The 15,079-nt window shown below is 48.0% G+C and overlaps 1 protein-coding gene across 1 annotated transcript; it reads left to right on the top strand.

The window, feature by feature from the left end:
- Window positions 1-2,097: 2,097 nt before the first annotated feature.
- On the top strand, window positions 2,098-6,743 carry LOC130029309 (keratin, type II cytoskeletal 6A). Its single transcript, XM_056120249.1, has 9 exons — window positions 2,098-2,607; window positions 3,421-3,635; window positions 4,005-4,065; window positions 4,225-4,320; window positions 4,434-4,598; window positions 5,023-5,148; window positions 5,913-6,133; window positions 6,347-6,381; window positions 6,489-6,743. Exons 1-9 carry the CDS (start codon window positions 2,098-2,100, stop codon window positions 6,722-6,724), a joined length of 1,665 nt encoding a protein of 554 aa, XP_055976224.1. The 3' UTR covers window positions 6,725-6,743.
- Window positions 6,744-15,079: the final 8,336 nt, after the last annotated feature.

Here is a 15,079-nt window from a genome sequence, read left to right as displayed (position 1 = left end):
TTTGGCTGTGCTTTGGGACAGGGATTAGGGCTTGGGCTGGAAACATCCCAAACTGGGTGGTAGGGTTGGTGTTTGAATAGTAACTGTAATCAAACATGGTGAACCACCTTACAAAATTTAAAAAATTTTTTAAATAAAAAAATTTGAAAAACAAAGAGCCCATCTGTGAGGCTTCGCAAGCCATATGCTCTTATGGCTTCTCACCTCTGTCACTGCAGAGGAAAGACAGCCATCACCATGGGCATGGCCCTTGCCACAACAGAACACCAGGCAAATGCATAATGTTCCTGTCTGGCTCATTATCCTCCTTACTGCCCCCTCCCCGTGCCTCCCCAGCATCAGCCCTGCCCAGCCTGAAAGCCTCAATCCCGAGAGGGGAAGAGTGGCTCAGAGCTTCGTGCATGGAAGGCAACACACCTTTCCCAGAACTGGGTGGAAGCACATTGCTTGGTCAACCATTGTGCAACCGAGTGGAGGGAGGGAAGCTGCTTCCATTTCTTGGGAAGGTAGCTTTTTCCTGCCTGGTGCTGAGTTAGCATCTACCTTGGGCAGGGAATGCCCTGGCCTGCTGGTGCTCTGCCCCCTAAGCCACTGGAGGGCAGGATGCTTATCAGTCACACAAAGTTTGCTCCATCAAAGAGGGAACTAGTCTTTCTCCTGTGGTTGCCCATATACCCACATGTGCTCAGAGAACAAGCCTATGGTGTCTTTCTCTCTGCATCTTATCCCTGAACTTTAATATAAGGACTAGAAAAAAATAGAACCTCACCGCCCACTAAATCAGTCCTGCTGGCTTAGCACACTCCTTCCCTCTGAGAGGTTCGAAGTACAGAGATTGGAAATTTAAATTTGGTATTTACTTGTGACATCATCCCACTTGTAAGGGCACATTTTTCATGATTCACTATTTCTATACAGCCCTTAACTTTCTGTACACACCCCATTAAGCTGTCTGATACTGAATTCTTATGAAGTGCCAAAATTTATAGAAATACGATTCAGTGGAAGCCCTTTATAATTTTCCCCCTATGAATTCTAAACTTAAATGCAAAGGGAAAAATCTAAACCTATTGAAAAGGAGGACAAGATCCATGGGCCAAGAACAAAGATATGCCTCTCCCCTGGCTTTTGATTTCAATTAGAAGCAAAGGTTTTATGACTCCAATAAGAAAGAAGTACTTTCCAGAGAGAGAGAGAGCATAGGGCTTGTGATGTCTGCACTGCATTCAGCCAACCCCAGTTTGATCCCAGCACCATATCTGGTTCCTTGAGTACAAAGCCAGGAGTGGCCTGAGCAACGCCAGGAGTACCCAAAGAAATTAAAAAATGGGAAAATGTACATAATCAGCTCCATGGTGAGCACTTACTGAGGAGAGGCTTCAGGTTGTGCAGAAGGTAGGGTTCTCAGGAGCAGAATGGGGTGACTGCAAAACCCAGGAAACTGACACTGGTGGTAATCACAGATCAGAGATCCAATATTGATCTCAGGGTATAAACACGGTATTCTTCCCCCCTCCGCTTCTAAAAAGAACTGAAGTGCGCCATCCCTGTGCCCAGGCCACCAGGAGCCCGAGACACTCACACAAGTTGGAACACGGTGGGAAAGCCCTGCAGGCCACATCTTGCTGAGGCCACCGGGCAAATGCCTGAAAGTCTCCAGGCCGCACCCTGATGGGAAGGGGTGGTGCTGGGCAGGACAGCTCTGTGTGGGCAGGGGGCACACAGAGTGTCTGCGTAAGCAGAAGGAAGAGACAATTATCACAGATCAGCTTCTGTCTCCTTTGTTTGAGAACATGACTAAGCCGTGACTTCAGTAAGTTCATCTCCAGGCCTATTGTGTTAAGATCAAGTCAAGGCTGGAAGGCAAGAGAATTGCTTCCTGACAAAGGCAATCTTCCTATTTCATACCTTTCTAGGGGCTGGGGTGATCTCACTGTTTGTAAAGCCCAGCCCCTCCCCATGGGTAAGCTCACCTCCCAGGAAAGCCCAGCCCAGGCCACCGCATATAAGGAGCCCGCGGCAGCTCCCCTCCACACTGCTCCTCTGCTACCCACAGCCTCTCTCCATTCACTCTCCAGCACTCACTCTCCAGACAGCATGTCCGTCAGATCTACCATGAGGACCCAAAGCAGCAGCCACCGCGGCTTCAGCGCCTGCTCGGCCCGGGTGCCCGGGGGCTCCCGCTCCGGCTTCAGCAGCATGTCCGTGTCCCGCTCCAGGGGCAGCGGAGCGTGCTCAGGGGCCGGCTTTGGCAGCCGCAGCCTCTATGGCCTGGGGGGCTCCAAGAGGATATCCATTGGAGGGGGCAGCTGTGCCATCAGCGGAGGATATGGCAGCAGAGCTGGTGGCAGCTTCGGCTTTGGAGGAGGCCTGGGCAGTGGATTTGGCTTTGGCGGTGCCGCTGGCAGTGGCTTCGGGCTCGGCGGCGGCTACGGGGGCTCGGGCTTCCCCGTGTGCCCCCCGGGAGGCATCCAAGAGGTCACCGTCAACCAGAACCTGCTCACCCCTCTGAACCTGCAAATCGACCCCACCATCCAGCGCGTGCGCACGGAGGAACGCGAGCAGATCAAGACCCTCAACAACAAGTTCGCCTCCTTCATTGACAAGGTAAAGCCACTGCACCTGCCCTCCCGGACCCCACCACCACCCTAGTGACCTGAGCCCCGCAAGAGAGACTCAGAGGACAAGGGGACACAGACCCACTGTCCAAGGGAAGTGGGTGGCATCCGTGAGGACACAGGCAGAAAGGATGGATGGCACCAGGTGGCCCTGTCTCCTTAAACTCCGCCTTTCTGCCAAGGAAACAGGCTCAGTCTCTCAGTGCCCTAAGAAAAGAACAGAAATAATAAGTCAGTCGGGGTGATTAGCACTAGAATCCAAGACATTACAAGAAAATGCAATAGAAATTTCCATGGGCTTTTGGGAAAATGGAAAATAGAGATAAGAATCTTTGGTAGGAGTAGAAACACTGATCCAACACAGCATGACCTTTAAAGCAACATCATTTAGAGACTATCAGGCACTCACGGCTAACGTAGATAAGAATTCATCAGTAGTTACTTTCACATTCAATCACAAAATTTTAAATATATGCAACTGTTAATGAGGTCTTAACCAAAATAGAATTGGGAAATTTATTAAGAAAGACTCTCAATATGCCATCGAGTTTGTCAACATGATTAGAGAAGCTGACAGACACCGATAGACAAAGGCTCCATGATTTTGGGGGTGACAAACCTCAAAGGTGCCATGGGTGGCTTCCCATAGAGAGGCAAGTTGCTCGTGAAGATTCTAGGAGTCAACACCAGCGCCAGAGGTTGTACAATTCTATTCTAATCAGTAGAGGGCTGCATGGGGACCTGACTACTTCTTCTCTTTCTCCTTCCTCTATCTAACAAATGACCACGTATCTTCCTCCAGGTGCGCTTCCTGGAACAACAGAACAAGGTTCTGGACACCAAGTGGGCTCTGCTCCAGGAGCAGGGCACCAAGACCGTGAGGCAGAACCTGGAGCCCATGTTCGAGCAGTACATCAACAACCTCAGGAGACAGCTGGACAGCATCCTTGGCGAGAGAGGCCGCCTGGACTCTGAGCTCAGGGGCATGCAGGACATGGTAGAGGACTTCAAGAACAAGTGAGTTCAATATGAAAAAGGGGCACCATTTCCAGCAGAGTGCGCGTGCACACACACACACACACACACACACACACACACACACACACCCATTTTAGGTGGTCTTCAATCCTGAGCAAAATATGGGCTTGGAAATGAAAAGCACAATTAACCCATAACCAGTCTAAAGGAAAAAAAAGGACCCAAAAGAGAGTTTGAAGAATAAAATTGGAAGTCCTTTAGGTCCACAGGAAAAAAACCCCATAATATAGTCTTCTTATTGCATGAAAGTTCAACGTGGGAATAGTCAGTTTTTGGATGGTCACTGTATGGCTGCCTCTCCTATACTCAGTCTTGTCTCAATAAAGGTTCATCTCTTTCCAATTCTAGATATGAAGATGAAATCAACAAGCGTACCACAGCAGAGAATGAATTTGTGACCCTCAAGAAGGTGAGTTTGTCGAAGAATGAGAAATTAGAGGGCTATTTTTCCTTGCCCAGGAAGGGATCTGGGTCCCTGCCCACATCCCAGAGAAGAGGTTGGGAGAGTCCAAGGCGGTTATGCTGGAAGGAGGCTCAGCTGACTGCAGGTTTCTGGTTTCTTCCCCAGGATGTAGATGCTGCCTACATGAACAAGGTTGAGCTTCAAGCCAAGGTCGACACTCTCATGGATGAGATCAACTTCCTGAGAGCCCTCTATGAGGCAGTAAGTGGGCATCTCAAAGGGTGAAGACCTTAATTTTGGTGGCTCTCATAGATGCCCTCTGCCCTCTCAGATCAATGTGCAGTGGAAGATGATCTCACCATCTTTTGTTGCAGGAGCTGTCCCAGATGCAGACTCACGTCTCAGACACATCCGTGGTCCTGTCCATGGACAACAACCGCTTCCTGGACCTGGACAGCATCATTGCCGAGGTCAAGGCCCAATACGAGGAGATTGCCCAAAGAAGCCGTGCTGAGGCTGAGTCCTGGTACCAGATCAAGGTGAGTGGGCAGCTGGTAGCTGTTGAGAAATGCCTGCCCCTTCCATGGAGCCCAGCAAGGTGAGAAATTTCCCTGTGAACTCTACTGCCAGAAAGCAGGAGTCCTCTCACAGGGTAGACATGCTACTCCAGAGGAACTCACATTTCTGGAATACATGTCCAAGATGCCATGAGCTTGTTCTCAGGTTTAGGTTGGAACATTGTCATTCCAAAGACAGTCTCTGGTCCTTAAAAAATTGTCTGTGGCCTTAAGAGATAAACTGGTTCTAAAATCTCTTGTAGAAAGTGCATCAGGCTGATGTTTATGAGATGCCCGTTTCCATGTGAGGGCCACCATTGGGATGGAGAGCTCAAACATGTCCCCTTCTCTCTCTCTCTCTCTCTCTCTCTCTCTCTCTCTCTCTCTCTCTCTCTCTGGATGGCAGTATGAAGAGCTTCAGAGGTCAGCCGGCAGACATGGTGATGATCTGCGCAACACCAAGCAGGAGATTGCCGAGATCAACCGCATGATCCAGAGGCTCCGATCTGAGATCGACCATGTCAAGAAACAGGTCTGTTTGGGGACAGTGAAGGACACAAGCATTGTCACCTTGCTAGATCGCCAGTGGTCTTCTTCCTTCATTTGGGAAATTCCTGGACACTGAGAGAGCTTCTGGGATGAGGGACATGCAAGGTTTCCCCTTCCTAGTGCCCACATTTATCACATATGATCCCAAATCTATCACCAGTTGTGGTGGTCAAATTCCAAAGGGCAAATATCATAATGATGCCATCAAGAGGCATGGAAAAGAGCTCACTATGAATCTTTAATAAATGACAAGTACCAAAACATTGATTAGAAAAAAGTCAGCCATAAATTGGGTGAAGATCACCTAACATTCATGGTAAGGAAGGTCTAGGAGAGAGACAAGATGTGGATTCACTTTTCTACAAATATGAGACTTGAGGCAAATCTCGGTGGTTGATGTGAAACTCATCATCTCAGAGGACATGTGTAACTTTTAACTTTACTGTGGCATTCAAATGTATTACCAAAAACTGTACATATTCATAACAAGCTTGAGCCATTTCTGCCTCTGCCCCTAGGCTCATGTCTACTGTAACAAATCATCACCCAAATGCTCACGAAGGTCTGGACACAAAGGGCACACCTCTCAGGCACTCAGCCACGAGAAAAAATTGCAAAGGGGGCATCTTAGAAATCCTTCTCATAATATCTAGGCTCATAAGCTCTCCCTCCCTCAGAAAGGAACCCATAGACAGTGTCCTCTGAAAACCACACTGTCAGTTCATCCTGCCATTCTTCCCCCTCTAGTGTGCCAACCTGCAGTCTGCCATTGCTGATGCGGAGCAGCGTGGAGAGATGGCACTCAAGGATGCCAAGAATAAGTTGGTCGATCTGGAAGACGCCCTGCAGAAGGCCAAGCAGGACATGGCCAGGCTGCTGAAGGAGTACCAGGAGCTGATGAATGTCAAGCTGGCCCTGGATGTAGAAATCGCCACCTACAGGAAGCTGCTGGAGGGCGAGGAGTGCAGGTGGGTACCTCCCTGGCACTCCCCAGTTATCTGGAGACAGCTCCACCGGGTCTTGCTAATGAGCAACACAGCTGAATGCCACCATCATCACAATCACTACTCTCTGTAACACCTTCAAGACCAGTCCCCCAGGTCTCTGCTTACAACCAAGCCCCCTGTGTGTTCAGTAGTTGTCTCTGAGGCCTCACCCTCCCTGTGTTTCCTCCCTCCTAGGCTGAATGGAGAAGGCGTTGGACAAGTCAACATCTGTAAGTACCTTTGCTCCCTCCACCTCCTCGCCCTTGTGCCCTTGGGACTCGGTCAGGCTGGAGAATGGACTGCCGTGTCTTATGTCCTTGTTCCTGCCCCTCTGCAGCTGTGGTGCAGTCCACCGTCTCTGGAGGCTACGGCAGTGGCAGTGGTGGCAGCAGTGGCTTGAGCATGGGCGGAGGCAGTAGCTACTCCTATGGCAGCGGCCACAGCCTGGGAGGCGGCTTCAGTTCCGGCAGCGGCAGAGGCATGGGCGGTGGCTTCAGCTCCTCCGGAGGCAGCACTTCCACCATCAAGTACACCACCACCTCATCCTCCAGCCGGAAGAGCTACAGGAACTGAAGTCCCACCCTGCACTCTTGGTCCCACCACATCTCACGCCCCTGATGTGCTTCACTCTTCTGAGGCTGTTCCTTTTCTCTTGGCTCCTGGCTTCAGTTCTGAGAGAACTGAAATGGCTGAGCGCCTGCCTTTCTCATCTCTCTATCCCTCCTCCAGCTGCGTTCAGCCTTCTCTCAGCAGTCACTACCTGACCCAGACCCCAGAACAGCCAACTTCCCTTGCTTTTCACTGTGTCAGCAACTGCCTCTTTCCAGTGCTGAGATCCTTTATTACAGTGTTTGCTAATGCCTAATGCTCTATGACACAGTGTCTGTGTCTCAATACTCTCCTCCAGTCTTCTCGCTCTGCCAACCGCTAAATAAAGCAGATTTATAATATGGCACATGGTTTAGCATTGCCTTCATTTTTTTCACCAGTAGTTCTGAAACTTTTTATCTAATGAATGACTCTTCACGAATGTAGGGTACTCCCAATCTCATTTCCCTCCTTGCGAGAGATACAACAACCAATGGGTTGGCATCCCCTCACACCCAGGTCGGCTTCTTGTATCAGATTCCAGGTAAATATTTGGCAAGTGAAGTGGGAGGAAGGAAGCACTCCATAATCTGTTTGGATTGGAAATCCCAGGTTCTAGCAGCTCTGGGTTGCATTTTTAACCACCGCTCCTGCGGCCCTAGTGGTCTTCTATAAAGTTCATAACAACACATTACCTATCATTAGAGCCCAAGATCACCTATAAGAGAATCTGGTATTTGATTCATATACCTAATTGCCAATGACTGGGAAACTTGCATGACAACATGTGTCAAAAGAAACTAAAACATGTGTTCTCTTGAAATGCATCCTGGGGAAATAGTACTACACCCGGGAGAGGAGTGTACATGGCAGTGAACTTCCATGATCTTTACCACAAAGAAAAATAGGTGAAGTAGAGGTGCTGAAATAGAAATTTTAGATTTCAGGGAGCTGGGGAGATGGCTCATAGGACTGGAGCACAAGCTTAGCATGGCGTCCTTAGTGCGATTCCCAGCATTCCATGGTCCCATCAGCAATACAGGGAGCTATACTGAGCAGGGAGTAGCCCCTGAGCAATGCCGAATATGGTCTATATTCACATGCAATTTAGAGATGCTGATTAAGTGTGAGGGAAAACCAGAGTGGAAAGTCTCCTTCTCCCAGAAGCCTCCCTCAGACTGGGAAAAGACAACTATCTCCTTATTGCTCTGAAGAGAAGTTATAGCCCTCTCCCCGGTAGGAATGGGAAAGGGGAAACTGGGGACATCATGCTTGGGACTCTGTCACATCCACTCTTGTAGCCACTGGCAGGGTCCCTATTTGCTCCCAATCTCTTGTTCCCACCTGGAAAGTGAATCCCCACAGGATTAGCTGGCTTACTGGAGGGTCTGTTGGGTGCTGTTGGGTTAGTAACCAGCTTTGTTCACCTCAACTGTTCCCTTCTGCACCCAGCAGTGTGGGCAGCTCTCACCGGGCACTTCCTCATTTTCTACCCAGATTCTCCCAGCAACAGATATGTGGTGACTGGCTGTGGAGTGTAAGCCTTCTCATTACAGGTACTATTATGGACCCATGAGGAACAAGGGGAACTAAAGTAACTGACAAGCCAAATGATGTAAATGACAGAACTAGGAAGTACTAGGGTAGAGTCCCAGCTTCCAGGTTGTTTAGTAAGAACATTTTTTTATGTAAGAGTATTGCTATTTATTCAGTCACTGATTAGCTGATTGAATTGGGCATGAACTCGACCTTACTTTTTTTTTCATAATTTTGTTTATTTTTTCTTCTTATATTTACTTATTGAATCACTGTGGGAAAAGTTACAAAGCTTTCAATGTTAAGTCTTGGTCATACAATAATCAAACACCTTTCCCTTCACCAGTACTGATTTTTCACCACCAAGAACCCCAATATATCCCCCTCCCACCCTTCTCAATGCCTGTGAGGCAGATGATTTCTTTTTTTTTCCCCCTTTTTTTTTTGGTAGGAGTACTGCTATTTATTCAGCCACTGATTAGCTGATTGAATTGTACATGAACTCCACCTTACTTTTTTTTCTTTTTCCATTTTTAATAATTTTATTATTGAATCACCGTGAGAACAGTTACAAAGCTTTTTGGGTCTAAGTCTCAGTCATACAATGAAACACCCATACCTTCACCAGTGCCCATTCTTCACCACCAAAAATCCCAGTATACCCCCATCCCACACCCTCCCCCTGCCTGTGGGGCAGATGATTTCTACATTACTCTCTCTCTACTTTGATCACATTCACTATTTCGACACCAGACCCACCATTATTTAAGATTTTACCCCAACACTCAGATCTGCTCAAAAGGCAACAATAGACAATTTGTGTTCTATTGCTGGTTATGAATAACATATGATGTCGTGTGGCTGCAGTAGGGCCGTGTGGTTTTGAAATTCTGAAATTTTAACACTTAAATCTGGAGGAATTTCTGCCAAAAGCCACTGGATTTAGAGATCTGCTCCTGAGTCTCTGGGATCATAGCCGTTGAGCAGCTTGATGAGGAGCCAAAGAGGCCGTTCGTGGGCGATGACTTGGGGTCTCATTGGGGTGGGGAAGACAGGCCCGGCTCCACCCCTCCCCCCCATCCTGTGAGACCCAACAAGTTTCGTCACTGCGGGCCCAAGCCTGACTGTCCAATGGCCTCTGGAGGATGACAGCCACCAAGTCGCCAAGAGGGAGCAGGCGGAAGGACAGCACCCATTCCCCCCTGGGGTGGCCTGGTGACAGTAACCTACTGCGGGGTCCGGACACATTTCTGACAAAAGCCGCTGGGTTTCGAGATTTGTTTCTGAGTCTCTGGGATCAAGGCCGTTGAGCAGCTTGATGAGGAGCCAGAGAGGCCGTTTGTGGGCGATGACTTGGGGTCTCGTTAGGGTGGGGAGGACAGGCCTGGCTCCACCTCCCCCCCCATCCCGTGAGACCCAACAGGTTTCGTCACTGCGGGCCCAAGCCTGACTGCCCAATGGCCTCTGGAGGATGACAGCCACCAAGTCGCCAAGAGGGAGCAGGCGGAGGGACAACACCCTTTCCTCCCAGGGGTGGCTTGGTGACAGTAACGTACTGTGGAGTCCAAATGCATTTCTGCCAAACGCCACTGGGTTTTGAGATTTATTTCTGAGTCTCTGGGATCCTGGCCGTTAAGCAGCTTGATGAGGAGCCAGAGAGGCCATTCGTGGGCGATGACTTGGGGTCTCGTTGGGGTGGGGAGGACAAGCCCGGCTCCACCCTCATCCCGTGAGGCCCTGTGTGTCTTGTCACTGGGGGCCCAAATGTGACTATCTAGTGGCCTCAGACGGATGGCGGCTACTGGGCCGCCAGGGGGAACAGGCCAAGGCACAAAACCTATTTCCACCTGGGTTGGCCCAGCACCAGTAGCCTACTGCAGAGACCAGACGCATTTCTACCTAAAGCCACTGGGTTCTGAGATTCGTTTCTGAGTCTCTGGGATCATGTCCATTAAGCAGTTCAATCAGGAACCAAAGAGGCCTTGCCTCCATTTATATAGCTGAGCCAGAGGTGGTTTGTGGGTGTGTTTCCCACATACCTAACTTTTGGCCTTTTACTTTCTTGGTAAACTTTGCCCCAAGTTTTTGGGGTCTGGCCAAAGGCACAGCAGCAATTTTGGGGTATCTGGAAGTCTGAAGGTGCCATGAGGCTGCTGATGCACTCGCCTCACAGGTACAGATTGACCTGCTGGCGGCACCATACCCCCGAGGCAGGTGATTTCTACTTAACTTTTCTGTACATTGATTACATTCATTATTTTGACAAAAGATGTGCCATTATTGTTTAAAATTCCCCCCCCCCCCCATAATCAGAATTGCTGAAAAAGCATTGGGAAATACTTCGTTTTCTATAGCTGGTTATGAGAATCATATAATGATTTTGGATTTCTGCAGAGTCAGATAATCACGAGATTGGTTTCTGTGCATCTGGTGTTACGTCTGTGCCGGAGAGCCATTCTTGGGGGGCAACTCGTGATCTCGGTAGGGCGTGAAGGACGAGCTGGTACCATCCCCCTTCCCATGAGACTGCAGTTGCCCCATCACCGCCGGCACATACCTGGCTTTCCTATAAGCTCTGAGACAGCGGCCACCTTGTTGCGGGGGGGAGGGGGGGAGGCAGAAGGGAGCAACATCCTTTCCCTCCCTGGGAGGCATGGTGCCATAGTTTAATGCATGGTCCATTTACTTATCTGCCGCAAGCTGCCAGGCTCTGGATTAAGTCCTTTTGCCTCTGGAGCCATGGCCGTGCCGGAGAGCCGCTTATGGGGTGCAACTTGTGACCTCGGTAGGGCGTGAAGGACGAGCCAGTACCACCCCCCTTCCCATGAGACTGCAGTTGTCCCGTCACCGCCAGCTCATACCTGGCTTTCCTATAAGCTCTGAGGCGGCGGCCACCTTGTATGTGGTCCAGATGCATTTCTGCCAAAAGCTGCTGGGTTTTGAGATTTGTTTCTGAGTCTCTGGGATCATGGCCGTTAATCAGCTTGATCAGAAGCCAAAGAGGCTGTTTATAGGCAGCGACTCGGGGTCTCATTGGGATGGGGAGGAAGGGGCCGGTTCCACCCCCATCTGGTGAGGCCCCACGTGTCTCTCACTGCAGGCCCAAACCTGACTTCCAGTGGCCTCTGGAGGATGGCAGTCACTGGGCTGCCAGGGGGAACAGACCAACGCACAAAACCTATTCCCACCTGAGTGGCCCAGCGCCAGTAACCTACTGCAGGAACAGGACACATTTTTGCCAAAAGCCTTTGGGTTCCGAGATTCGTTTCTGAGTCTCTGGGATCATGGCCGTTAAGCAGTTTGATCAGGAACCAGAGAGGCCATGCTTCTAATTATATAGCTGAGCCGGAGGTGGTTTGTGGGTGTGTCTCCCACATACCTAACTTTTGGCCGTTTACTTTCTTGGTAAACTTTGCCCCAAGTTTTTGGGGTCTGGACAAAGGCACAGCAGCGATTTTGGGGTATCTGGAAGTCTGAAGGGGCCATCAGGTTGCTGATGCACTCGCCTCACAGCTACATATTGACCTGCTGGTGGCACCATACCCCCTAGTAAGAACATTTTTTCTGAAACATCATCCTTGCAAATGTTGGACTTGCCAGCCTTCAAAGTCAAGTGGTATAATTGCTTTCTATATTACATTGTTCTGTCATGTTTATAAGACATGATAGGTGTGTGTCCCTTCAGTTCTACTACTCTGGAGAACCCTGAGTAATACTCTTTGGAATGAAGGAGAAATGACAGATTCTCATACTGGGATTGGGGAAGGGGTGGGAATTGTACAAGATAATGCTGAAGTATCTTTCAATACTAAGATGTAGGGAAGTAATCAAGAGGCTATCTTAAAATATTCCCAATGGCTAACTCGAACACTTTAAGGCACAAATAGTTTATAGCCCAAAGTATAAAATATTCATGAGCCGATATTGATATGGGAAACAGAATTTCATTGTCGGTATAAGACATCTGAGATTAACGTAAATAGCCTTTTTTCATTTTGCATATTTCTTATTTTTATTATTTCTAATTTTATTTGAAACAACATGCTTTTCAACACTGTAAATGATAAGGCTTCATACTTATCGCAGTCCAAGTTCACACTCCCCCCTTAGAATGTCCACTTACTTTGCCATTTCTCAGTGTCCCCACCCCTCAGTCTCTCATTCCTGAATATTGGTAAGCTCTATTTTGCAGTCCATGTTCTCATGTTCTCACGAGGTGAAGCTTTGACCATTCGTTATTTCTTTACTACTCTTTTTAATATCCAACATATGATGAAAATCACTCTGTGTCTGTTCTTCTTTGGATGGCTTCAGTCACCATAACATTCTCTAGATCCATTCCACATAGTATCAAATTGTATGACTCCATTTTTTTCTCACAAGAGAATAGTATTTTAAAGCTGAGTTTTATGATATTCCACTATATACCATAATTTCTGTATATGTTCTTTGTTACAAAATAAGAAAAAGATTAAATCTTGAAAGACCAAGCCCATGAGAACAAAATATTTTGTTTAGATTCCTTTACCCCTTCAGAACTGAGTTGGAAGAAATGAATTAATTAAACTTTTGTGATATCACAAAATTTGTTTCTGAGGCAAGGAGCTAGTCCTCAGTCCAATAGTGGTTCCATGTTGAATTTGACTACAGAAAAGATCAGCCAATTGCGTACTCCAGAGTGTACAGAGTTCATGTTTTTAAATATAGAAAATGCATCTTTGTAAAAACATACTCAAATACAAGTTCTTGTAGTGACTAGTTATCTCCAAATTCTGCCTTGCTGCAATCTCCTGTGATCCAGCTTGTTGGCATGTGAGCCAACCAAAGTGTACCCCAATGCATGGACTCCCCTCTTGGTGTGGTGGGGGGAGTGGGCAGCACAGTCAGGGAGACAGTGGCACAAAGTATTGAAAGTAAGTGGCTCTTCTCTCAGTGTTTCATGAACCAAGAGGCAACCGCTCGAGACCTCCCTGCTAGCTAGTTACTGAACTTGGCCTTAAAGTACTGAGCTTGGCCTTAAGGGACGCTGACAGTAGGTCCAAATTCGATGGGGTGGGATGAGAGAAGGGTTGGGGTGCCCATCTCTGGCAGCAGCTCTATTCTACTTTGACCTCAACTCCTGCAGGGAAATCCTTTCTCCACCACATGCTAAATTTAGGGCTCCGTTGCTTTCCTAATTTCATTGTCTCAGCCCCAGTCAGCAGTTGTCCTCTGGACTGTAAGCTGCTGGACACTCATCTACTTATTGTGTAGTTTCTGAGGACTCAGGTCTCTGAACCCATCATGCATTTTAGACCTGATATTGACCCTCATGCATACCGTTTGACTTTGCTTTGAATCACTAAAGTCAGTCTTCATTAAATCTTATGTAAAGGTTTCCCCTCTCCAAGTCCCCTGATGACCCTGCTTATTCCTTTTTTTATCAACACACCTGAAGATACTTTTTGTGGTCTCCTTCATTTAGTCAGTAAACCTGGCTTTATCAGACTACATACTAATGGGATTTATGGCAAACCCATTGATATACAGGATATTATGTATCCTGTATTTGTCAGCTGATGACTATGTCTTCCATGGAACATAAACTCCAAAGGGTGGAGGGAAAATTTTAGCCATTCCATATTGACATATATAGGTCCTCAATAAATATTCACTAAAGTAGGTAAAGAGATATACATGATAACCTTTCAGTATCTGTGTTGAAAACCATAATGCCCCAAAAAAGAAAGAGACAGAGACAGAGAGAACAGAGAGACAGATAAAGAGACAGAGATAGAACTGTCTGCCATACAGGCAGGCAAGAGTTGGGGTAGGAGGGAAACTGGGGTGGTGGAAAATTAGTGGTGGGAAATGTACACTGGTAAAGGGATGGGTGCTGGAACATTATATGACTGAAACCCGATCGTGAACAAATTTGTAACTATATATCTCACTGTGATTCAAATGGGTAAATAGTCAGAAAATCTTTTATTTATTCATTTTTGGTTTGGGGCTCAGGGGCTCAGCAGCACTCGGGGGCTACTCCTGGCTAGTTGCTCGGTCACTCTGCAGTACTCAGAGGACCATGTGTTGTCAAAGTTCAAATCCAGGCTTCTTGCATGCAAAGTATGAGCTCCAGCCCATTGAGCCATCCCTCCACTTTCAAACCCAATAAATACTTTAAACATTATTTGAAAGCTTTAATTAATTATGTACATGTGAAACCATTAAACCATGCAGAGTCTCCTGCCCCTGTGCCTGGCTGTCCTCGCCAGGGCCGCTTGGAGGGGTTGAGTTTCCCTCCCTGCCCCGACCAGGGCTCCGGCAGCCAAAGACCTCCAGAACCAACCACAACCATGCTGAGACCACTCTCTGCACGCATGAAAGTACAGGCAGAGGAACAAAGACATGCAGGTCCCGGGGCTGAGATCTCCAAACCTGCTCGGATCGGGGCTGAGCATCCTCCACCCAGATCCTCCATCTTCCAGTAGGCAGGGGTCATACCCACAAACTGGCCCCCTGGCGCTGTGCTCCCGGAAGGACATCTTGTTATCTCATTCTTACTTTGGACAACCTGGCAGGCTACTGAATGTAACCTACCCACACGGCAGAGTCTGGCAAACTCCCCGTGGTGTACCCAATATGCCAAATACCAGTAACAATGATGGGTCTCATTCTCCTAACCCTGAAAGAGCCTTGAATATTGCACTTTTTAAAATCTCTGGGCTAGGACGAAGGAGACGTTACTGGGACCTGCTCGAGGCAATCGACGAACCACAGGATGATCATGATCGTGATTGTGAAACCATCATTAACAGTATTATA

Source organism: Sorex fumeus, unplaced genomic scaffold (genome assembly GCF_029834395.1).
Source record: "Sorex fumeus unplaced genomic scaffold, SorFum_2.1 ptg000042l, whole genome shotgun sequence".
NCBI lineage: Eukaryota > Metazoa > Chordata > Mammalia > Eulipotyphla > Soricidae > Sorex > Sorex fumeus.
Note: the sequence above shows the minus strand (reverse complement) of the source record. Positions and strands in the feature narration are given on the sequence as shown.

Excerpts from the sequence above, each read along its gene's own strand:
- LOC130029309 (XM_056120249.1), top strand. The coding sequence starts at position 2,098 with ATGTCCGTCAGATCTACCATGAGGACCCAAAGCAGCAGCCACCGCGGC. Across the intron at positions 2,608-3,420 it reads TCGCCTCCTTCATTGACAAG|GTGCGCTTCCTGGAACAACA; the intron begins GTAAAGCCACTG and ends ATCTTCCTCCAG. Across the intron at positions 6,382-6,488 it reads CGTTGGACAAGTCAACATCT|CTGTGGTGCAGTCCACCGTC; the intron begins GTAAGTACCTTT and ends GCCCCTCTGCAG.